The sequence below is a fragment of the Psittacula echo genome, assembly GCF_963264785.1.
Source record: "Psittacula echo genome assembly, chromosome: 7".
NCBI classification, from domain to species: Eukaryota; Metazoa; Chordata; class Aves; order Psittaciformes; family Psittacidae; genus Psittacula; species Psittacula echo.
In genome coordinates, this window is record NC_137740.1 from 50,172,395 (window position 1) to 50,197,259 (window position 24,865).

The window sequence follows — 24,865 nt, forward strand, 5'->3', positions numbered from 1 at the left end:
AGCCTTTCACCAGGGTCTCTGGGACCATGGCAAAATATTTTAAGGAGAAATAACTGTTTTTCCTTTCTCTCAGAACCCATGAATAGCAGCATCCTTTACACTTCTTTGCATAGACATTAAGAACAGAAAGCAACATTTGCAAAAACGTTAAGCCTGTGAAAACTAGGAATTGAGTGGTTTACACTTAGCACAGCCATTTTGAGTTGCATTTCCCTTCATCAGTCAGATGGTACATCAGAAAAGACAAAAGTTGCTTAACTTTGTTACAAAAAGATAGGAAATCCCAGGTTTAAGATTCTTATATTTTAGTTACTGCTTCATTTGTCTTTAATACTTCAGCAATCAGAACATCCCAATGAAATTCTGAGCATCCTCTATATTCCTGTACAAACAGAAAACCACTTCATCAAACATGCTTATCTCACAGCTAAGTCACATTACCACATGGGTTTATTTTGTGGCTTTTAAAGGTAAACATCTAGCACCATGTGAAAGGCCAGATCTGCACCTGATAAAAGGAATGCCCTATGTGCACGTTACATCCCACCTATCCTAGCTCATAAGGCTGTACAAATGTATCATACAAAAGGGAAGTTCCTTAGAGTTTGGTGCTATTGTAATTAAGAACTGGGGATAGCAGATGACTGCTGAACTTCCACATTTTACGTATTTTTAAAGTCTTAATTTGCAACTGAGCATCACTGACAAGAGTATTCAACGGACTTTGTAGTGTGCTGTGTATGCTCATCACAATTAGGTAGATTTGCACACTGCAAAGAAACCTGCCTGATTTGTTCTTTAGATTATATAAAGCATTGAAACGATTGCATTCAAGATGAAGAACTAACTGTTCCAGCTACCACACTGGTATCTGTAACAGGCTGCCACCTGCCTATCAAACATCACAGGCCAAGTTGCATGTTGTGCCAGGGCCAGCTCTTCAGTACACTTCTGTGCCTGTCCTGCTCCCCTCTAAACCCACTGGCACTGCCCCAAAGCCCCATAGGCATGGGAGGGCCTTCCAGAGGGATGATCTGAGGTATGAGGTGTGCCTCAGCCACAGTAGTGAGTCAGGGTGCTGGGCACAAAGGGCATAAACAGAACCGTTTTTAAACCCCGGGGTGCTTCTACCATCAGGCATCAACCCAGGTAATAAGACTCCACACCCTGCAGCCACTGACTCTCAGGCTTCACTATGGGGTGTGTTAAATGCTCTGCTGAATCAGAGCCTCAGTTAAGAAAAAGTACTGTTGGCTCCCCAATGTTTCCATCTTACAGGACTTAATGGGCTTTGTTCAGGCAGGAAAACCCATACTTCTAGGCCTCCAAAAAGTCTAAATGATCCATCAGCTCCCTGAGAGTGCCTTCTAACACATTCAGGGTAAGAGGTCTTCTACTTTTCCTTTCCTGAGCCTTCATCAATTACAAACAAACCTTGTGGCATTTCCTGAAATCAAAGTTAAATAATATTTAGAGAAAGAGTATTTCAGGACAAAAGCTTTGATGAAGAATTAATATTGCTTCTGAAAATGCACGGATTTTCTCTGAGCTCCTTCCATCTCACACACAGCAAGGAGAGACTAGTAGTCTTCAAGAAAGAACAGTCTGGGTTTACATCTAATTTGGGAAATAAATACATCTTGATTAAGTTATTCCTTAATTAGAGAAATAAGGTATTAGAATCACTATCTCCTTTTTTTATACAACTCCAAGGGTAATTTTCTCCCTAAGGTTATTCAAGGTGCTGGGGTACTTCATTCCAGCTATGCAAGACCAAAAAACCCAACAAAAACACACACAGAAGAACTACAAAGCCCCCATAACCAAACCCTATTATTGTATAGGCAGCACAAATACATATCGATACAGAGTAGAAACTATTTTCCTCATTTTTCCCCTGGCTTGACCAAGGTAGCACATGCACAGATTGTAGCTTTATTTTCCATCAAACACGATCCAGCATGCAAACCTAGTCAAGACAAAACCTAAGCTGAGTGTATTCCTGTTACCATCTTGGGAACCTGAACCCAAGCTTAGCTTGAATGGACTTTTGTTGTGACTTTCAGTTGCTGACTAAAACCTACTAGTTATGAATAGCAACAATGGAAAGACTGACTGCATGAAGAAACATTCATACTTTGTTCTTTTCAGCCTGCCATTTCATTCCAGTTGGGGCTCTAGAACAGCCCCCAATTCAGATATAATGTATGAAGATTCTGTAAATAGGACTGCTGCTGCAAAATCAGTTCCAACCCTGAGGATATCAGACTGGCTTCACAATACAAACTGTGAATGAATAGGGCTTCTTGTACGACTGCAGAATAATGCTTTATGTCTTTCCTATCTGCAAGATGACATGAATCACTTTTCAAAGGAAAAAATTATTGCAGATACTAATTATATAAAAGGTTATTCTATAAAACACACAAGAAATTCTATTCATGCAAAGATTATGTTAGGACTAAATAACTGAACAATGATAATCTGTTAGGATGGGGACTGTCTTACTTGTCAACCGAAGTCTCGAAAGCTACTAGACAGGCCTCTGCTACCTCTGAAGGTCTCAAATTCAGCAGACTTCTTGAACTCTTATCTCCAGCACTAGCAAAACCATTATTAGCAATCACAAGTTAGAAACCACCATAACATGCACTATGGGGTAAACTAGCCCTTTCTGCACCAATGCATGGCATGAGGATCACTATGCAAGTGTGCTTGTTTCTAGTAGAAGAGGTGTTAGGACAAACTCTCCTGTTTGGTATTCTTGCAAAGGTCAAACAGAAAGACAGACAGAACAAAGCTTTGCCATTTGGACAGAACCATCAGTATAGTTTCAGAAGTATTGTCCTAGCTACATAATCAGGTGTCAGGTCTTACCTTCTTAGAGGAGCTTGTGGTGTCAAAAACCAGCATATAACTGCATCCTCCTATTTACAAATGTGTGACTTTTGTTTGCAGTTTACCAAAGCATCAATACACCAATGCTCAAGTAACAGTATTATAAGACATACAGTATTTCCTAGGAATGCTCTCCTAGCCTCCAACTCTCTCCAGCTCATGAGAAGTGTGAAGCTGGATGTGGTTTCTCTGTACTGAGGAATCTTCAAAGGATTCCCCTTCCATGTGCTTGGGCATCCCTCAGATTCAACAGAAACCTTTTAGGTCTTTTGACAAGGCATTCCATCACCTACCACCTCTTTCAATTCTGTTACTCACCAGCTTCAGTATGTCAAGATCTTGTACTGGAACAGACCACAAACACTAGACCTGTATGCACATTATCCACAGCATTCCTGAATCTACGGAAATCCACATCCTCCCTGTCTTCTCCTTTCCAGGATTATTAATCCTTGATTACACAGTTGCTCTTGTATAGAAGCCACTTTGCACCTCTGATCACTTACACTGCCCCTCTAATAAGCTTTACTGGTTCAACTACACACTTTAAGATGTAGTAATCCAAACTGTGCACAATATCCAGAACAGATTATCAATGTAGAGTACCTCCCCGTTCCAAGCCTCACTGTTTTCAGATAATACATTCTAAAGCATTCTCCGTCAAGGCCACTCAGGTTAATTCATGCATTCTGTCTCTCTTGTTAACCCCTCTTTCAAGAGGAAACAATGATAGTGCTGTCCTTTGTAAAATGTGCAGGAAGCTACCTAATGATAGAATGCTCTATGCAAGTGTAAGGGTTTCACAATGATACAAAGGAACTGAGCAGGTTGTCTGTGAGGAGTGACTGAGCAGGACTGACTGAGCAGGACCAGGCATTTCAGACGGGAAGAGAGATGACTCTGGAAGAATATCATATTCTTCTACAAAATTATGAATAGCATGGAAAGGGTAGATATGGTCTGACTCCTCACCTCCTCCTCCAGCAATGAGGCACTGCAGGAAGTAGGTTAAAACAAGTACACATGCAGCAAACCTCTGAAATGTCTCAAAGGATGTCATGGACCCAGAAAGGTTCTGGGGAATCAAGAGGTCATGTTTTAATACCTCCTCTGTCAGCGGTTACCATCTTCGCTTGGGTACCACTTGATGCCCTCTAATTTTTGCTGTATTTGGGTGACAAACAGGAAAGAATTGCTTCATATTCCCATGGTGGCAGATTACTATCATAATCCCTCCCCTTATCCATCCTACTTCCAATCATGTATTTTTCAGGCTAAGCTTCAGTTTATTTGGCTACTCTTCTTACTAAAAGCTGCTTCAATCATGCTCCTCTGAGTTTTCCCCTATTCTTATTCTAATTCTTTGGAGAGGGGAGAATGTCTGCCACTAACTTTGAGGAGGGTATGTTATTCATTACAGAAACATAACAAGGATCTACAGCTTGGCATCCTGATTTGCTCCTTCTCCTTTACCTAGAGATATCCATTATTCCTACTTGCTCCTCCTCCCCCCTCCCTTTTCTTCTTTTTTTGACTCCTGATGATAGTTTTGCAGAGCATTATCTGGATTACTTAAAAGATCTTTCTTGAATGGCACAGATTAAGAGCTCATCACTATGTAGACACAGTTGTTTCTCCTGGGTACATAACTCTAACTCCTAGCATCAAATACCACTTGCCTATAAGAAAGTACTGCGAGGACCTTCTGCAGCCCCAGCCACCTCTTTTTTCTGCTACCCTGATTAGTGATTTTCAGCATGTACTGTCACCTCATACTCAGCCTCTCTTCTAGATCATTTATAACTATGTTGAGCAACACAAACCTGAACACAGATCCCCGTGGGATTTCACTAGATTTCACCAGAAAAGCTGACAGCTCTTCCTACACTTTAACCAGGTATTAATTACTGAAAAACCTACACTCCTACTCCATGGCAGATCATTTCATTTAAAAAGCATTAGCAAAGAACTCTCTCTGAAAATCCAGACAAGGCAGAATACTCGCTTGCCTCTTGTGTCTTCCTGTTGAATAGCTTCAGACCATCTACCTTTACCAGCTGAAGCTGGACTTCAGCATTCTTGCAGTGAACCATGAAGGTCACTGCAATGGGAGCACTTACCAAGGCAGGCTTCCAAGTAGACATGACCTTGAGAATCACCATCCATGTCAGAATAAATACTGCTCTGTAGTCCGTATAAATTTGGAGAAGTTAATTTTTATATTAGGAAATCTTGTTTCAGCAGATTTACCCTAAAAATAATCTCCCAACAGTAACTTAAATACAAGCTCTCCATGTTTGTAGCAGCAGTGATGTAAAGCAAGCCCAATACTCCAAAAGATTTACACTTGTATAAATAACAATAGTCTACACTTCTCAAAAAACAAACCTGGCACCAGACACTAAACTATTGTTCTAAACTGCTGACTTGCAGTTAGTGAATGCAGTATTATTCAGTGTCATTCCTTCAGGTTAAGTCACAGGGTTCTCTAATATGCCAGGGCTGGTATACCCTTCACAAACAGCAGCATGAAGGATCCTTGAACACCAGTGTACTAGAAACTGTTAGGGACAACAAAGGTATGGGCCTTGTAAAGCCTGTCATTATGGGCCTTAGCTGGGGAGAAGGATAGTTAATAATATCAAGAAAGATTTCACCCTTTTCAACTTTTCTGAAATACCTTTCTTCAACTTTTCCTTTGCAGAGACTTGGAACAAAAACTGATCAGGCAGGAATTTGTGTCCCATGAGACTGCTTTCCAGTTCTACAGATGAGACAGCAAGAGAATAAAAGCTCACACAATTTTTCCACACAACACCAATCTGATAAGTAGAAACAATTTGCTAACTAATTATTGTTCCAGCCCCATGTCTCTCTAGAGCTACTATTTAATCTTAGCTTATTTATCAGGCCCCAATACATTAACATACATGTTGAAGCTTAGCAAGGTGCAAGTAAAATGAACAACAAAAAACCCCAACAAAACACACTGTAGGAAGTGTAACCCTAACTGAGCTTTGTCATGCTGACAGAAAATAAGGCGACAAACCAGAAAACACAGGAGGTGAAAGAGCTTCAAAAGCACGTAATTAGCAATGCTCAGAGAAGGGGTCAGAGCCAGCTTGATTAAGTAATGCATCTCTTGGCTGTTTATAACCTTATATGGAAGGGGATAACTTCATATTTGCAAGATACATTTATTTTCCCTGGAATAAGTTAATTTAGTGTTAACAGTATCCAGCTACTTTACACAAAGAGATTTTATTAGACTGTTAAAATAACAGAGGAAGAGTTCTGTCCAAGGCAGCATTCCCTCAGTTATTAACCTTTGTTGATACTGAGGTTCCAATCTACAGATTACCTGAACACGCTTTAGGAACTTCTGAGTTAGGTAAAACTCCTCCGTAGCTGCCCAGCCATTTGCTAATGATCTATAGAGTACAATAAGTCTTTAAATTAATAACTAAAACCAAAACTTGTTTTCATTGCTTGCCAATCTATTCAGAACACATACATTTCTCACTGCTGTCCTATTTGGCTTATGTGTCTTATCTGCATCTCATTGCTCTTTATTCACTTATTTCCTCATGCATTCAATAGTTTTGGTAAAGTTCTGTTTAAAGTGACATGTCATTTCTCCAAAGTAGCCTCAGTTCCCAGCCCATATCTGGATCCAGCTCTTGAGCAGGTCAGCAATGGGAACAGTGGAATGCCAAATTAGAGAAAAGCGATCCAATTCTGTGCTGCACACCCATCCTTTCCTCTGATGCATCACCACAGCAGTACAAAGCTAGCAGTCATTTCCACCAGTCATACCTTCCACAAGCCCATTCCTGCCAGCTTCCATCTCACACTGAAGAGGAGCAGCTGTTGAAATGTAACAAATTATGCCAAAAGGTGCAAAGGGTCCTAGCATTCAAGAAGCCAATGCTGCTTTCACTGCTGCAGCCTTTACTGCTTATGACTTTGATAAGCCACACCAGAGGCAAAGAGCAGCACTATCAAAGCAACACATAACTTAAGTGAGGGTTAACTTTTCTAACTCATTTCCTCTACCAAGGAAAAGGTGTTTTAGCCCAACATCCCAGTAAGACAGAGGAAGTAGCTTGCCCTGTATCTTTAACCTGGGACATTTAAAAAACAAACAAACAAACCGAACAAAAAACAAACCCAGCTTTATCTCCCTCCCCAACCCATGTATTTAAAAAGAAAACAGGTTAGAAAGCTAAATGATACACACAAAACCCAGAAAACCAAATAAAAGTGAAGATTGCCTAATTCTAATTTGAGTGAACAGCTGTGCTCACATTCAATAATCTTAATATTCTTTAAAATGAGTAGTCATTTTTCACAAGCTTGCCTGTTACCTGTGTGACCTCAGGTATTGCTCCCTGCATCCTATTCATACACAATCCTGGAATTAGATTTCTTTTTTTTCCCCCATCAGCACAGTATTTACATGCTAGTTAAGCATTAACTTACTTTCCACTATTATCCTCATTTTACCCTGCAAGAATTGCTGCAAACAGAATACATCGATTTTTGATGCTCAAAGCCTGATTTTCCAAAGTATGTAACATGACAGCATGTTTCATGTGGTCAAGGCGCAGCACCTGCTCAGCTGCACATCAGACATTCCACAGATCAGGTCCAAGGACATAAACAGCTCAGGAAACACAACAGTGAAGTCTGGTAGAAGCTTGTCCCATTACACAAATTAACCTAGTTCTTAAAGGCAGCACTTACCTACCTTAATTACAAATGAGAAAACTCCCTTCCTCCCACAGTTCTACTTTGCTGTCCAGTTTTTGCCAGCACTGGAGCTCAGGATCTAAACTCTAATTTAGTCTTCAGAAGAGTTCAGTTCAGGGTAACAGAAGAAAATCTAGTCTTATAGGGAAGAACAGCGTGCAATCATTTAAGTAAAAACAGTATTGAAAACATTTATACAAAGGAAGTAAAGCAAGATTGCACAGCAACCTCTCTGCTACACCAACATGCACTTAGCTCAGAGGTATTGTTTGAAAGATGGAGAAAGGTTCTGGGTTTTGTGGGGTTTTTTTCCTCTTTTACAAGGAGGAAAGAACTAAAATGAAAACACAAATTCCACTGTGCAGCATCATATTTACACCTCCGGGGATAGCAGCAATGAATGTTAGACCACATGGCTCCACTACAGAGATTTCTGAAGTGCCTGAGCCACAATATGCTTCACCTGCTCCACAGATTGCAGCTGAAGGAAATGAAGTAGATGCTTTACCAGTGAATCTCTGCACTCTGCCTCTGAACTTCAGCCACTTTGCCCATAGCTACCTTTAACACTGCACTGCTGTGCAAATTATGAGTACAAAATAGGATGACACATGACAGTGGTTGCAGAGGTCTAGGTAATGGAAACTGGCTATGTGCCATCAGAGAACAACTTTTTTATTTTATATGAAGTCAAATGTAAATCAGTCTCAGCTGGATACACAATGTTACCATTTCCAGATACATAAATACTGGAAAAAACCGAACAAAACCCCCAAAACAAAAAGAACAAAACCAAAGCAACAACAAAAAGCAACCCACCACTCTCTCTTGCTTCAACTTCTCAGAATACAACAGTCTTTTAATACATAATTTTACACAACTGAGAGAAATCTAGCAACACTGAATTTCTTCAAAGCTCTCACAGAAATAACTTCCCCACACGTAAATAACCTGTGAGAGCAGACTTACCAAGCTTGAGAGATTCACAAGAAAATCAAGAGAGGAGGCGGCTATCATAAGTAAATGCTTGGATTTATTTCCTGAAGCTGGCATCGGATCATGTGAGGTAATGCCACGACACCACCACCAACAAAAACATACCCAGCCTTCCACTTCAACAGCAAACAACTTTGGGACTGTTTGCCTCTTGAGCTCTTCCCTTTGCACTGCTAGCCTGCCTTTACAGGGAAAATGGGGCACATAAAAGCACATCTTCCAGGGCTGCTTCTGTAGTGTAGAGAACAGAGGTAATAAAATGAGCACCAGCCGTAAAAACATTTACGTTACTTGAGACTAGTGCAGTGTGATAACCTTCAGAAAGAATCACTACGTTAGGAATATGTCCATCACTAAATCATTCCATTAGTTGTTCAATCTCAGTTTTACAAGTTTATGCCCAATTGAATCCTGGATTTGCCTACCCACAAACCGAGGAGCCTTGTGGCCACGCTGTTCCCTTCTTGCTCACGAAAAAATACTTCATAAAGTATAGAAAAGATAGCCCTACTTTCACGACCACGTATTAACAGCTGCACTGAAGACAAAGGTCCAGACACACAGGGTCCTGTGGCAAGTAGTATGCATTTACTTAAAAAGAGAATAACCTAAGTAGAGGTGATCCTTCAACGGTGTTAACCTCCTGCTTTATAACAACTAACAGCTTCGGGCCATACCAAACTGGAAACTACACCCAGATCTGTGTTAAAGACTACACCCAGAACTGTGCTAAAAAGCCGTTATGCCTCTCAGCACATTGTCAACACAATTTAAAACAATTTAGAGCCTCGCTCTCCATACCACCACCTCGTACTTGTGCTCACATCTTAACCGCGTGCGATGCGAGAAGTATTTCCTCGCCCTTCGCCCTCTGTATTACCTGGTAGCTCCATCCAGCCACCGCTCCCCACAATAGCGGCTCAGCCCATCTGTCCCAGCCCCACTCCCCGAAGCACCCCGCCAGCAGCGTAGCTCCCCACAGCCCCCGGCCCGGCCCTCAGCTCCCCCACACACCCTGTCAACACCGGCACCGACGACGGGACGGTTCATCACCGAAACACAACACACCGGCGCCCCCCACCCCGGGGGCCCGCCCGGCACCTGCCACCGGGCCCTGAGGGGAGCAACCGCTATCCCCAACCGGGGAGAGCCGGCGGCGGCTCGACCCCGACCCCACCTCACCTCCGCGTCGTCGCTCACCTCTCAGCGGCCCCACAGGCGCCGCACCACACCTACCCGCCGGGGCAGCGCCCCGTCCCATGCCGAAGCCTCCCCTCCCGCCGCCGGGCACACTCTCACCGCCCGCCCCGTCCAGCCCCTTCCGCGCAGCGGGGGGAACCCCGCCCCAGAGGCGCGGCGGGAGAGCCGCGAGCACTCAGGTCGAGGCCAGGCTATGAGGGGGCGGCGGCGGAATGGCGCTGCCCGCGCTGAGGGGAGAGGAGAAGGAGGAGGCGGGAGAACGCCGCTCCCTCCGCGCGCGTGCATGCGCCTTGCTCCGCCCCTCCTTCTCCCCACAGCCGCCGGGTGTGAGGGGGGGAGCGCGATGGGGGCCCCTCGCCTAAGCGCCTGTACCACACCGCCGGCCGGCCGGGTGTCCCGGTGTGCTGGGACGTAGCGTCCTCGGGCGGTGGCTTGTGTTGTGTCTCAGCCACTCGGGAAATCCGGCAATACACCGTTGCTTCATCGGGTTTTCAGTCTCATTTGGCTGGAGGCCATTAGTAGTGTCCGCCAGCAAAGCAGCGTGATGAGTGCCTCCGAGAAAAGGTAAAAATTAGAAAAATTAAGAGGCAAAAAAGCCAAAATGCAATTGGAAGGGCCTCAGGGGCGAGGCCCCGAGTGGTGCTTGTGTTGACAGTGTGTTTTGCTACGCTGCAGGTCGTGGTTTTATGTTGCAACTCCCAGTACTGCAGGAGGAGGTGCCCAGCAACACCGGAACACAGCTGCAGGTAAGCCTTGTGATGTTTAGGCCAACCTCACGGGCTCTTGTGTAGTTGCAGCAATCTCCTTCTTCAGTCGCACACATGCACACCAACGTGCTACCCCATGCTCCCTCGCAGTTTACAGGGACACCTCAAAATCCCAGCTGGAACGCAACAGGTATGTCTCTTGTGCCTCCATTTTGTATTCCTCTTCTTCACCAACACGTACACTAGTGCCTCCTAGCACTTCTTCCTTATACGTTCCTTCTCAGCTACGCCATCCCTCCCCAAAAGTCTGAAACAGATGCCTCCTTTTTGCTATTCCTTTTCATTTTAGTATCTTCTAAATGTGCTGGAAATCCTTTAATATCTTCTAAAAGCACTACAAAGCACTTGGGAGGAAAATCTTCAAGAAAACCTTTCATTCTGTTCTCGGAGATGAGGGAAGCAATCCTGTCACCCACAGCCCCTTAGGATGCCTTTCATTCTTCCTCTTTCCTCTGGAGAGGAAAACTTAATTACTTCCATGTCACTAAATTACCATAGTTAGATCAGGAACAAAAACCATTACTTGTCAGGTCAAAAAGGCAAATACCTCCCATCCAAAGCATCCACTGATCTGCTGGGACTCTTCCTTCTGGGCCTTACAGTTCCTTCACCTGTTGCGCAGGACAGGGTGTGCATTTGGTCACATTCAAGAAGTGCAGGTCCTCTGCTGCGGGACTGGACATGCAAAGACAAGAGACATGCATGAGCACTTCAGGGCAAGGGACCACGACTGCAAAGCCTAATCCATAGCCAGACATGGAGTGGAAGAGCACTGCGCTTCAGTCACAGGGGTTTTAAACATTCTTGAAGGACTGGACAGAATTACAGTAACATAGTTAAACATTAACTTGCTGCTACTTACCCTGTAAATAGTAGCATGGCTGCTTCCCTTTGTGGTCTAACTGCTGTGGAAAGTTCAGGGCACTTTTGCGCAGTGAACACCCAGAGTTAAATTAGGGATGTTAAGATGCATAATGAATAGTGGACGGATACTAAAAAAATCCAAACAACCAAACAACCCTTACAGACTTTACTGTGTACTAATTTGCTTGGGATAAGTGGCTCATGGAGGATGAGAAATGAGGCAAGCTAACAAATCCAGGACTTAAAATTGCAGTATCATCTTATCTTGACTGACTGGGGATGAATTTGGGTAGGCGGGAGAAGCATCTGCTCCCTGAGATAGTGTACCTTGGGGAGGGTGGTGATTTCCAGAGACTCATGGACCTTTTCTGTCTTTCACCCACTTCCTTTCAGCAAGTCTGAGATGTGATAAATGCGAGGGGCTGCAGCTCTACCCCAGAGAACCTGGAAAACATTCTCAGCATATGTGTGGGGCTGACCAAATTCTCACAGCACACCCAGGTAGGTGGCAGCAAAATCAGTGAAAGAGCTCCATGCACCCAGGAGTGCTCTTGTGTGTGCTTTTACCCTGGAGACTCTTGGTGTTTAAAAGCCGGAGGAACCTTCCTCTTCGCTTCAGCTGGGCTTGAATGGGAGCCCCAAAGAACACACAGTAACCTGACATTGTGAAATTATGACATGTATCAGAGAACACTCATATTTTCTTAGTATCAAAAGAGGGATCATTATGTAATACTTGCTATGGTAGGGGAACAGGAATGTTTGCTTGGTTTCATGATTATAGGGTAAGCAGTAGCAAGTTCATGCTTAATTATGTTCTTGTAATTTTGCTCCATCCCTCAATACTGCTTCAGAAAACCCAAAACCAACAAACCCGAGCACTGGAAAATATCTGGAGTGGGTTTATTTTGTGACACACAGGTACCACCCTATGATCCAGTTCACTGCTCTTCAAACCGAGGAAACCACTGCTTTCCAAATGAGGGAGCCTGACATTCTGCTAGTAAAACAGGAGATACCCGATTTTTTGCCCTGCCTTGTGCCCCATTGCCCTGGTAAAGGCACTGACTGCTCCTGTCCCTCTATGTTAGGAAGTTACAAGAAGCCAGTGCTTGAATATGCTAAAAATATGCTTGTCTAATGCAGAAGTGGCAGGACAAACACACTGAAGCAATGCCATGTCCTTTGCAAGCCCAAAGCCTGCCTTTTATTGGCACAAATGCCAGGCAAAAGCATGCACAGCTACTGCTTGCTCTGTTGCTGCTCCACCAACATCTTTGCTCGTTGTTCTTGTGCCATGCAATGAGAACCAAGTGAAGCTTTGCAGCTTCTCTGCTAAGCTGGCAGGTAGTGTGGGCTGCACCCACCGGCTCTGCCTGCGGGGAGAGCTGCATGGTGGTTTGCGAGCTAAGCAGCGTCCCTTCTGCAGGGCCTCCTGCCCCGTTGCAGAAGGCATCGCAGGTTCGCGAAGCTCGGTTGTGTGTAACTGACGGGCCTTTCTGACCGATTACGGTTCGTTGTGCCGGGGCAGTTCCTCCCTCCCCTTTGTGCAGGTCCCACCTGCCAGCGGTGTGACTCTTCCCCGAGGCTGCTGGGGAGAGAGACGGGGTGCGCAGCGCTACATCCCCCAGGCCAACCTGACAGCCGGCGAGCTTGGAGCGGCCTCGGCGGGCCCAGGCGCCCGAGGCTGTGGCGGCTACACGGGCTGGCGGGGAACGATCGCCCCGGCCGAGTTTCCACCACGGTGCCGGCACCGGGGAGGACGGTGGTTAGTGACGTAGTTGGTGACGAGAATGGTGACGCGGTAGGCGCGCGCGGCGCGTGCGCGGTGGCTGGGCGGCGGCGATGAAGGTGGCGGTCGCGGGGTGCTGCCATGGCGCCCTGGACAAGATGTACGAGACACTGGAGCTGCTGCAGCGGCGGCACAACGTGCGGCCTGACCTCCTGCTCTGTTGCGGCGACTTCCAGGCCGTGCGCAACGAGGCCGACCTGCACTGCATGGCCGTGCCCGCCAAGTACCGCCATATGCAGACCTTCTACCGGTGAGCGCCGCCCGGCCCTGCCTCGTCCCACCGGGGCCCGGCGCGGCCCACCCCGCTACAGCATCTGTCGTTTCTCCTCAGGTACTACTCCGGCGAGAAGAAGGCCCCGGTCCTCACGGTGTTCATTGGTGGGAACCACGAGGCATCCAACCACTTGCAGGAGCTGCCCTACGGCGGGTGGGTGGCGCCCAACATCTACTACCTCGGTAGGGTTTCCCAGAGGCGTTTTCCCCTCCAGCCGTTTGCCCTGCCTCGGCTCCGCCGTGACAAGCCGCGCTCCCGTCTCTTCTAGGTTACGCGGGTGTTGTGCGGTATCGCGGAGTGAGGATTGGCGGCATCTCTGGCATCTTCAAGTCACACGACTACCGGAAAGGTATGGCTGGACGGAGCGGGCCTGGCTGAGTGGGTAGTGGAGAAGGAAGCACTAGGCCCGAGCTGTCATGTGTGGGTCTGTCTGTGCCTCCTTTTCGCTAGACTGACTCTTATGCTGGAAGCTTTTCTTGGCTCAACACACGGGTTTTTCTGGAGGTGGTAGATGAGTCGGTAGCTGCGTGGTGACACAGCAGGAAGCTGTGTCCCTTTTAATGTTAGTGCCCTTTAAATGCTTTAAATGCCCTTTAAAACTAATTTAAGTGCCCCTTTTAAATGTTGTTGGAATAGTCTTTGTTTTTTCCATGGTAGCAACCTTTTAGCATGCAATGCAAGACTGTTTGGTTTTCCTTGTATGAAACAGTCAATTAATAAGTATGATATTGTACAAATGGACTGAGGCTTAGTGTTGGTGCATCTCGGGATTGGTTCCTCCTGGTTATATGTATGTATATCCGTGTAAGGGTCTCCATCATTGTGCAGATAATATCTGGTATCAGCTAGAAGATGTCTAGCTGAATCATAGATTCATATCTAGCTGATATGAATCCATTCATATCAAATAGAAGATAGCTTAGTCTTTCTCATCTCCTCAGCACATGAAATAGTGTTGGTCTCTTACTTATGGTTACTTGTACAGTAATATTATGTTTAGTAATACAGTGCTTCAGAGAAGACCTGATTCTGTCAGATATTTGTCAATGCTAACTAAATTTGTCGTTATCAAGCATACCTGCTTGATATGCTGGGTATTGCACGTGGGAAATGAGGCTTTGTTGACAATAGCGCTGACTACTAGAAAAGGAATTTTTCTGTTCATTCTTAAGAGTCCGTGGGAGCTCTGGTAGGCATTCAGGTTTCTTGTCCTGAGGGAAAGTTGGAGACTCCGTCCCTTTTGGCAGGGTATGTGTTTGCACTTCCAGATTCTGTGGTGCCTGTGGGCAGTTACAGACATGTTCAAACAGCTGCTGAATCTGTTAAGATGTACTTTCATGGTTGGCAGTAGCAATCTTGAAGAAACATGAAAAGATCACAGCCTCAGTGGCCTGAGTTGGGATTCATGCAGTGCTTTGTGATCTTTTGGTTTCTACCTCTTTTTTGAGTTGTTAGGTCCTAACTTATGTTCTGATCGCTGACCACTCATAGAGGCTTGCTCCGTGCAACACCTGCTGGTGTAAGCCTTGTGTAAAGGAAATAGAGCATCTCCTTTGGTTGGCAGCCTTGTATCTGGGATTGCTCTAGGTTTCTGTATAACCCCAAGAAGTTAGCTTGCAATAGCGTTAGGAGGGACCTATCAATTTGGACAACTACTGTTCTTTTTCCCGAACGTTTCAGGCCACTTTGAGTGTCCACCATATAACCAGCAAACAATCAGAAGTGCTTACCATGTGAGGAATATCGAAGTCTTCAAACTCAAGCAGGTTAGTGAAAAATCTTTTTTTTTTTTTAAACAGTGGTAAATAGTTGTCATTAATTTAGACATAAGATGTTAAAGCTACTCTGAACAAATACACTATTGGATAGCAAATCTCACCAATAACTCCTAGCTAATCTGGACAGGCCATTTTATGCTGGGTGTTATTAGAATCATAGAATCAACTAGGTTGGAAAAGACCTTTAAGATCATCAAACCCAATTGTTCCCCAGCACTGCTGAGTCTACCACTAAACCATGTCACTAAGGGCCTCTACACGGTTTTTGAACACTTCTAGGGACAGTTATTCTTCTAAAGCTTTGTGTGGCAGGGCAGATTTGATCTGAATTGGGCACAGGCGGGAGTGATTTTGTTTTGGTTTTAATTAATTGGATAAAATCCACAGAATGGAAGGTACTCCAGCTATACTCCTCTCTTCCTTTATGTTAGCTTTAGGAAGATGGGGTGCTACCTTGTCTAACATTTGAGATGGTTGGTGAAAAGTTAACTAATCAAAATTGAACCAGCTGAATAAGCAGATCCCAGGTTTCTGTGGCTGAACTATTTTTGATTCCAGGGTGAGAAATTCAAAAGACAGATTAGCTTAAGTTTTGAGCTGTTGTCTACTCTCTGCTTTGTCAGAAGGGCAACTCCCTTTGGCTTAAGTTGTCATGTAAATACATGTATTTATAAGCATCTTGTGAATGGTTATTCAGGTTGCAGTTGCACACTTAAGTGTTCAGTATATATAGCGATGCTGAACCTACGACGCAGGTTTGCTGTCATTCTAAGTTTCTTATTGGTTGGACTTGGGTATAGATTAGACTTCTGAGAGTGCTTCCTTTGAGGAGGAATGGCTTAGCCGTTATCCCTTTTAAACAAAGCTGTTTAAAAATTTTCAGGAGGAAGAAGATGCCTTTGATTGTGGGTAGAGAATTTGCTCTATAACTGTAATTTATAAGAGTCTCCTTCAGAGTGCCTGACACTTACTGTGATGATATGATCTCTTTTATAAGGCAGTATATATAAACCACAGCTGACTGTCTCAAGAAAGTGCAGTACACACCATGGAGACTAGAGTCCCTCGACAACTGCAAAGGCCACCTGAAAGATGGGGCTCAGTGGTGTGCTTCCTTGCTTTGAAAGTGAGGCTATTGTCACAGCTATCTCTGCATTGATCTGAGGTAGAACATGTTACACGTGTTCCATCTTGTGCTGTGTAATTTTGAAAGTTACCATATGTGTTTTATTTATATTATATGCATTTTGGCTTGACAGTTAAAGCGTCCAATTGATATATTTATGTCACATGATTGGCCAAGGAGCATCTATCACTATGGGAACAAGAAACAGCTTCTTAAAATGAAATCTTTCTTCCGACAAGAAGTGGAGAACAACACTTTAGGAAGCCCTGCTGCCTCAGAGCTTTTGCAGCATCTGAAACCCACCTACTGGTTCTCAGCACATCTTCATGTTAAATTTGCAGCTTTTATGCAACACCAGGTAAAGGGAGTGGGGGGGAAGTATCAGGAATGTGTATGTCCCAAGCACATTTAGAATTCCAATGCAGGTAATCATGTCAAGAAAAGCAACTTTTTAATATTTTTGCTCAGTTATTAAAGCTCAGCTTAAGCTGCAAAACATTAAGAGGTTTTAAGATTACTAAGCTATGTAAGTTAAAGAGATGTTATGAATCAGTGGTGGAAGTACCTAATCTTCTTCAGGGACAGTGTGAAACAGCTAACATTACTGCACTTGAAACTGATTACGTAAAGTTTATAGAAAATCAATCTCCCACTTAACTGAAGAAGGAGACAACTATAAAACAAGGTGATAGAGAAGCAACTGAACAAGAAGAGAGCAGTTAACTGGTGGTGGGAGAACACCTGTAGTAAGGCTTGGCAGGTTAAGTTGTCTGATGGCCTGGGTAAAGCCAAAAGCCACCCCCTGCTGTAGGTTGCAGCTTCTCTTGGTTTGAGTTATTCCTGAAAGTGGTGTGACATGTGATTCCTATTTGCAGATTATTTAGCTGTAAATCTGTAATTCTAGACCTTCTATTCTCAACAAGTCTGTTTCAAATTATGTTAAAGCTTTTCCTTTTGCTTCAAGGCTATGTGTGCTCAGCTGCCTGGGTTAAGGATGAAGTATGGCCCTTGCTTTCTCTTGCTGTCATCTGCATCTGGCTTCCTGGTAGACTTCCCATAAAGTCTGTCTTTGTCCCACCATCTCTTTCTTACAATCCCATGCTGATTTTCTGTTTCAGAAAGTCTTCTTCTGTATACAGTATGCCTTTGAATCTCTCTGTATAAGTTGTTCAGAATGGTCAAATTTCACAGAAATGCTAATGACTGTGTTAACACCATTTGTTTCCTAGACAAACTCCAAAGAAGAGCTACCAAAAGCAACAAAGTTTTTGGCTCTGGATAAATGCCTGCCACACAGAGACTTTCTGCAGGTGATGACTCTGTGCAGTGGGTTATCACTTTTGAAGCGCCTCACTGGTCTGGACTGCTAAGTGGTGTTCTTGGGTGCAAGCATAAGAATAGTTCTGATTAATGGAGGAATTAGAAAGAAACTAGGAATGGTCCATGTGTAGAATGCTCTTTGTATAGTATTAAAATAAGCAAACCTTGTGTCCTGTCATGCAGGTGTGGTGTTTGCTTATCGCTATCGTTTCCTTCCACCTTAGTTAGAACAAATACTTAACTGAAGGAGTAGCCCTACTTTAACCTGAATTAAATCTCCTCTTATGGTGTTTGGGGTTTGTTTTTTTGTTTGGTCCCACCCTTCCCCAAATGTCAAACCTTAAAAGAAGGCCCATCTTGGAGCTTTTCTTCTTTCCAAGTTTAATCTGGGTAAGCTAAGGCCTCTGTCTTCTGATCTGGATTCAGACAAGATTGAGTCCTAAGTTGAATACTGTAATTTCCTTTCAGGTTTCTTAATTCCAGCAGGAATTCCTGTGGCTTCCTACGAGAATGACTCTGCTTCTTTTTGTTTAGTGCATTTCTTGGCTAGGAAGGGTAGTGGACAAGTAGGAGGTCTAGGTTGTGGGAATTTTTAATACAACTGCCAAACTATGAGCAAAACTATGTTCATGTCTGTGGCTTGTGCTGCTTGGGGTGCCATCTGTAAAATCTCATATGGATGGATGTAAAATCTTTTGTTATGAGAGGTTGCTGCTGACAATGTGTTCTTCAAATGCAGTGAAGTATTCAGTGATCTTCCTTTAAAGTAGCCCTTTTTTGTCAGCTTAAAGGGAAGATGGTTCATTATCTGTCCTCTGCACATGTGGCGGTATCCATTTGCCCTAGTAGCTACCTGTGAAGATAAGAGAGAGGATGAGCTTTTGTTATGCAAAGGTACACTGGGGTGCTAGTCCAGACTTAGAATCTGGTAGCAAAACTGATCTAGAGTAATACTGCTGCCAACAGCATGGTGATTCAGCTGTATGTAGCTCTGGTTTAAAGTGTATCTCTTTTTTGTTTGTACAGCAGAGTGACTGTTGCTATCAATTCTTGATTATACATTTGCCTAGAAGGTGGCATGAATTTAAAGAGTAGGCAAATTCTGTTTTCCAAGTTGCATTACTGTCCAGTAGCTGTGGCAGTGGGGAGGAGGATGTTCTGCTTTAGTTGCTTGTACGGTAAAATACAGTAATTTTTTTTTACTATTGCTGATTGTCCTTTCTTACTATAAACTTTAGGACTAACTGAGAGGACTTGTTTGAGATCACTATCTCAGTGTTCTTGAAACTTAATTAAAACTCTAAACCTGCAAGTAACGCTTGAAACTTTAATGAGTTTTTGGTGCCAAGAGAAATAACTCACCGCATGTGTTTTTGTGGTTTTGTAAACAGATAATAGACATAGAACATGATCCTAGTGCAGGTGATTCGCTGGAGTATGATGCTGAGTGGATTGCAATCCTCAAGGCCACCAACAATCTTGTTAATGTGACTCAGAGCTCATGGAATATGCCTGAAAAGAATGGCCTCCATGGAAAGTAAGTTGCATGCAGGACAGATGAAAGGGTAATTTCTGCTGAACTGGAAGCAAACTTACCTTAGAATTGTGTTTCTTATTCTGCAGCTTATAATGCCTGTAGGTCCTGTTAAATGCCTTGGAGAGCAAAGGGGTGTTGACAAGAGCTGTCCTCTAGAGCATACAAATTCTTTGCTGCTCTGCAGGGGCAGTTAGTTTTGTTTTGCAAACTTAGACACCACCATTTGAGGGGTGAAATATACCTGGTGGCTGATCATCCTGGCAGTTACACCGTGAGACTGAAAATCAGGCTGGAGTATGGGGGTGGGCAGGTTAATGTTTATTGGGTGCTGCAATACACAAGGGTGACATAATACACAAATGGGGAGAGGGGAATGTCAATATTGACCAAAGGTAATGTACTTAACTGAAAAATCATTTGAGGAATTAGGTGTCTATTGTAAGATGAATTCTTTATCCATTTTATAAAGATTCTCTTTGCAGTGGGAGCAGGAAATAGGTTTTGATTAGCCACACTTGTTTAAACTTTAAACATTTATTTAGGTGGGACTACAGTGCATCAGAAGAAGCCATCAAAGAGGTGTTAGAAGAGATGAATCATAACCTCAAAATTCCTTGTAACTTCACCTTGACAGCTTCTTGTTATGATCCCAGCAAGCCCCAAAAACACGTGGAACCAGTTCATACCATCAATCCACAGACCACTGAGTTTTGTGCCCGGTTTGGTCTCACTGACATCAATGACAGGATCCAGCAAGCTAAAGATGAGGGCTCGGTACGAGGTGAATACGAAGAAGAGGAGGAGGAAGAGGAGATGGACAGTACTGGGTCAGCAGAGGAACCCAGTGAATATAGTACAGATAATTCTGGACTTTCATCCATTAATCCAGATGAAATAATGCTGGATGAAGAAGGTGGTGATGAAGACTTGAGTACATGTTCTGTTGATCCTTCTCCTGACCATCCTCCTGACTTCTCTGCAAGTTTTTCTGACATCCGGATCATGCCAGACTCCATGGCGGTATCGTCTGATGATGCTATGGACTCTACTAATGAGGAATTGGAGAAATCTGGTGTGAGTAAGCAGGTGGAAGAGAAGAGCTTAAGTGAGAGACCATTAAAGCGCATCTGTGGTAGTGAAAATGGGAACACTGGCATTAAAAAAATTAAGAGAAGGAATCAAGCTATCTATGCTGCAGAGGATGAAGATAAAACAGAATAATACTTCATATGATGTATAACTAAGTTCTCACCCTGCCTTTTTATGGGAAGATGGCAAGAACTGTTGTGGACTACTCATGCTTTTAATGTTACTTGATCTTATTGATACTACTTTCTTAAGCTGAAGAGGCTCTACGTACCTCTTACAAGGAAGAAGATTTATCTGGATTGAACATATAAGTCAGAAGCAGACTTTTCCAAGAAAGTACTTTGTCAAAGGATTTAAAGCTTATGTATAATCACCTGATTTCGCTTCAGTTCTTGGTTATTAGTGTATACTATGTATCTTTTGCTGTACTGCTATACAAGAATTCACCATGCTTGTTTAACAAGGAAAGGAATCTTAAATTATAACTCAAGTCAAAGTAGGAGGATGTCTGACTTACAAGACTGAATAATTTGATTTTACTGCTTTTGTTTTATACCGAACTTTTAATACAAAGTAGCATATGCAATAACTTCGTGAACTAAATTTGAAAATAGAAATCCCTTGATTACAAAACAGCAATAGAAGAGTGAAGATTTTTGTTTCTGATGATATTCATGCCACAGAAAAATGTCATAAACAAAACAATGTCTGTTGTCCAGTATTGGCTTTTACTTACTGTTTGATAGAGAGCAACGTCTCTTAATTTGAAGCATGGCAGTTTTATGTGGACCATGGAAAAAGTGCATCTCTTCTCAAAAACTCACTTGTGTGCTGTTTCCTAAAACTTGAAAACAATGTCTTGAAATTAAAATGCAAGTAGTTAGAATGAAGAGCTTCCTAAACATGGACATCATCACTATCTCGCCTTAATTAAGGCTGGTTTCAGATAAGGTGGTTGATGTTTATAATTATTAGTTGCTTGAGACAATAATGCCTACCATTGTCATTAGCCTGGGGTTTCACCTGTCACTTCTCTTCAGCAGTTTGTGACTTGCCATATTCTTACCACTGGATTTGCGATCTTCCACAATACCTTCACAAACTTCAGCTGAGGGAAGACAGGAACTGCCAGAAGAGAGACCCTCTTGGGAGTTTTCTGTTTACTGTTCCAGTTTGTCCTGAATTATTAGCAAACTGATTACACTCTTTTGGCCTACAAGGCAAGGATAACAAAGCTTACTGAATTAATGAAAAGACAACGTTTTCAAGCGTATGTCTTTACACTCGCTAGTCTTCCTATCAAATACTGCTGGTGTGCTGTGCTGAGGTTTTGGAGTCCAGACAGAGTGTGGCTTCCTCATGACTGTGCTGCCCTTGAGAGCACAAATAGCTCCTGTGTGCTTTTGCTCCTCTGAGGCACAGGCACTATGGAGCAGAAAAAGCATCCTGACAGGAAAAGGGAACTGGACAGGGAGAAATGAATGAAACAGATTGGTGAGTGTGAGTTATGTTGCAGGGAAACACTTTTAAGGGCAAGACTTTGTCTTTCTGCATTGTGGGATTCATCTTGGTTCCTCTCCTGTCAGCAGTTCACTGTGAAAACTAAATATGTGTAAGTATTCAGGGGCTACTAAATGGCAAAATTAACGTTCTCCACCTTCAATTAACAGCTTTATACCTGTGGCTACTAACATCCTGGGCTTTCTTCCAGAGGATGTTACCTTGTTTACTAAATGATTAGTTGAGCCCTGTTAATACTCCTCCTCTGTCTGTCTGTGCCTGCTTATCTCTCAGAACACCCACCAAAGAGAACTGTAGTAAGATGTGATGGAAAAACTGGAAGTGTTTGGTGTAACCCTCAGGTTATCTAAAGCAGTTGTGAATTATTAGCAACATTACTGTAGATATTTAACTATCTTTAAGGGTCTTGAGTCTGCAGTGCTAAAATTTTAAGCATGCCTCATGATCTGAAGACTATATTGGAAATAAAGTATTTTAAGCATAAAATGTGTTGTGAACTTGGAAAGTCTCACAAGATATCTGAGTGTGGTATTCAGCTGTCAGATTGCCTGTGAACTAGAGTAGATTTATGTTACATGTAATAGACTTTTTAGTCTTATTTGATGTTTTAAAAACAAACTGTTCTGTTGTGTGTTGTCTCATGTCCCGTCCCCCCCCATTTCTGATATGTGTTTCTGCTTTCCATAAAGCAGAAGAATTTGACAAAATAGAATAATGATTTTTGAATATTTAAATATATTTTAATACAGTATTTCAGCATCCATTGAGCAGAGTTCAGCTGGTAAATACAGTTAACTTTTTTTGGAGTACAAATCGTGTGTGATCTGTGTTATGTCACTGTGCCCTTTCTTGCAGTTGTTCACACCATCTTTGCAGTCTGAAGTGTCCTCCCCTACTGTGCTTTTGTCCATGATGGGCGTACCCTGTCAGCCAGGTCCTTTGCTGCATGTAGAATTCAGTTGAAGCTCTGAACTTGAAGCATCTCCAGTGAATACCAAGTACTCCACAAATTACCTAAAACACCAGGGAAGGCTGACAAAGTTTATTCAGCTTTTAAGACCCAGATGCTTCAGCCCTCTTTAAAAAGAAGCTTTAGAGGATTTTGAGAACTTTTTAAATTTTTGTGAAAAATTTTGTTTCTTGAGAAAATTGAGAAATTCTGTTTCTCTGTCAGGATCTCTCTCTTGTACCACAGAGTTTTCAGCTTGAGAGACTTGCACTTAGTAAACAGCACATATGATTTTAGACTACAAAGTGCCTGAGAAAAGTGTTCACCTGTTTTATTCCAGACCAGCATGCAGGTTTTTTGTTCAAAGCTTCACAAATGGTTTTGTTTTCTTCTTAATTCAAGTATTAAAGTCAGTGTGTGACAGCATCCCAAGCTATTGTGCTCCCATTCTGCTCTGCCTTTTCTAACAGCTGGCAAGCCTGTGTTTAACTTGCAACAGCAAAAGTTAACCCTACCTGTGCACCTTTTACTATCCTACCTGCTGCCCCCTTAATTCTGCTTTCAGGAGCAATGGTTGATAGAATTGGAATCCCTGTGCCACAAAAGGTGAAATACAGGGGTGCTAATACAAAAATATCGGATCTTACAGTATGTGAAGTTGTGGGTGTTTGAGGCGTTTTCTACAAAAACCCCAAACTAAAAGCTCCATGAAAGCAACAAAAGCTATGATCAAACCTAAAGTTCCTAAGCCGTTTATTTTCCGTGCAGCAAGGCAGGGGCTGGATAATAGTGGGCCATGCCCGTGTCCCAGATGAAGATGCTGCCAGAGTAACCGGTTCTCCTAACGCTCCAGCTCTGTGGATGAACCGCAGGCGCACGCCCTGTTCACGCTCATTACGTCCCAGGAGATCCACAAAGGCAGGGCGACAAGAGGGCTTGCAGGATTCCATGATTCCCATTCTAGGTAGCTGAAGCTACACGCGGTTGACAGCGATAAGGTCAGGCTGTGACCATGTCCGCCACCGTGCCCATTTCGGTGCTGCGAGAGCAGCTCGTGCTCCTGCCGCCAGGCCTCTTGCCACAGAGCCGGACTCGCTCCTGCAACGTCCTACGCATGCGCGCAGCACCCTCACGCGGTTCCCGCCCGCGGCGGGACGGGCCATGGCCGGCGCATGCGGGCTGGCAGTGGGCTGCCGGAAGGGAGCGTGGTGTCAGCGTCGGCCGATTCGCCGTGCGAGAGGCCGCGGAGCTCCGCCTCTTTCCCCCCCCGCTCTCCTCCCGCCCGGCGGCGCTGTGCTGCGCTCCGCCATGAGGCCGTGCCCGCCGGCGGCGGCAGCTACGCGCGCGCGAGCGTGAGGGCGCCGCCGCCGGAGCTGCTGCTGCTGTTGCGTCCGCCAAGATGGCGTGCGTGCTGGAGGCACCGCTCCGCATGAGCGTCCTCTCGGTGAGTGCCGCGGGGCCTGCGCCGCCGCTGCGCTCCTCGGCCTGACCTTGGCCTGTGCGGAGGGGGGCCGGCCTTCCGGCACCTGACCAGCCCCTTTGTACGGTAGCGGGGGGGACCGGAGGTGGGCGCGGCGGGCTGTGGTGGGCCGCAAGGGTGGCGTGGGGGTCGGTAGGGCGCTCGTTCTCTTGTGTGTCGTGCACCCCCTCATTCCCTGTGGCAACAACTTCTTCACAGAGGGAGATTTCTCTTCAGAATGGCATTCTCTCTTTTTCAGAGGAGTCCGTTCCTGTTCTTGTTAAAGGTGCCGGGTCTTCTGAACGTGTTTTACCTCATGACACGACTTACGCTGTTCAGTTGCTCTCCTGTAAATGTTTTTGCCAGTCTCTCCTCCAGCCCCCCGAAACTCCGATTCAGCAAAAAGAGGCTGCGCTGACGTTGTTTTACGCTGAAACAGCGCGGCTGCAGTAGGGCAGAGCGGAGCAGGGTCTCTCCCAAGCGCGGCGGGCTGGCGGAGCATGTGGGTAGTGTTTTGGTGGCGAAACGCTAAGCCTCTCGTAG

The 24,865-nt window shown here is 44.3% G+C and overlaps 2 protein-coding genes across 10 annotated transcripts in view; both read left to right on the forward strand.

Annotated features, from left to right (window-relative positions):
* Positions 1-13,281: 13,281 nt before the first annotated feature.
* DBR1 (debranching RNA lariats 1) lies at positions 13,282-20,525 on the forward strand (the record flags this gene model as incomplete). Its single annotated transcript, XM_080622912.1, has 8 exons — positions 13,282-13,519; positions 13,601-13,725; positions 13,812-13,892; positions 15,224-15,309; positions 16,581-16,805; positions 17,677-17,757; positions 19,159-19,304; positions 19,847-20,525. Exons 1-8 carry the CDS (start codon positions 13,323-13,325, stop codon positions 20,523-20,525), a joined length of 1,620 nt encoding a protein of 539 aa, XP_080479038.1. The 5' UTR covers positions 13,282-13,322.
* Positions 20,526-21,857: 1,332 nt separating this feature from the next.
* Positions 21,858-24,865, forward strand: part of ARMC8 (armadillo repeat containing 8) — a 69,879-nt gene continuing 66,871 nt past the window's right edge. For 5 of the 9 annotated variants that reach the window (XM_080622904.1, XM_080622901.1, XM_080622905.1 and 2 more), the window contains exon 1: positions 23,583-24,307. In XM_080622904.1, the coding sequence (XP_080479030.1) occupies positions 24,263-24,307 (45 nt within the window). In that variant the 5' untranslated portion in view covers positions 23,583-24,262. The other 4 variants (XM_080622907.1, XM_080622903.1, XM_080622908.1 and 1 more) reach the window with 4 other exon arrangements.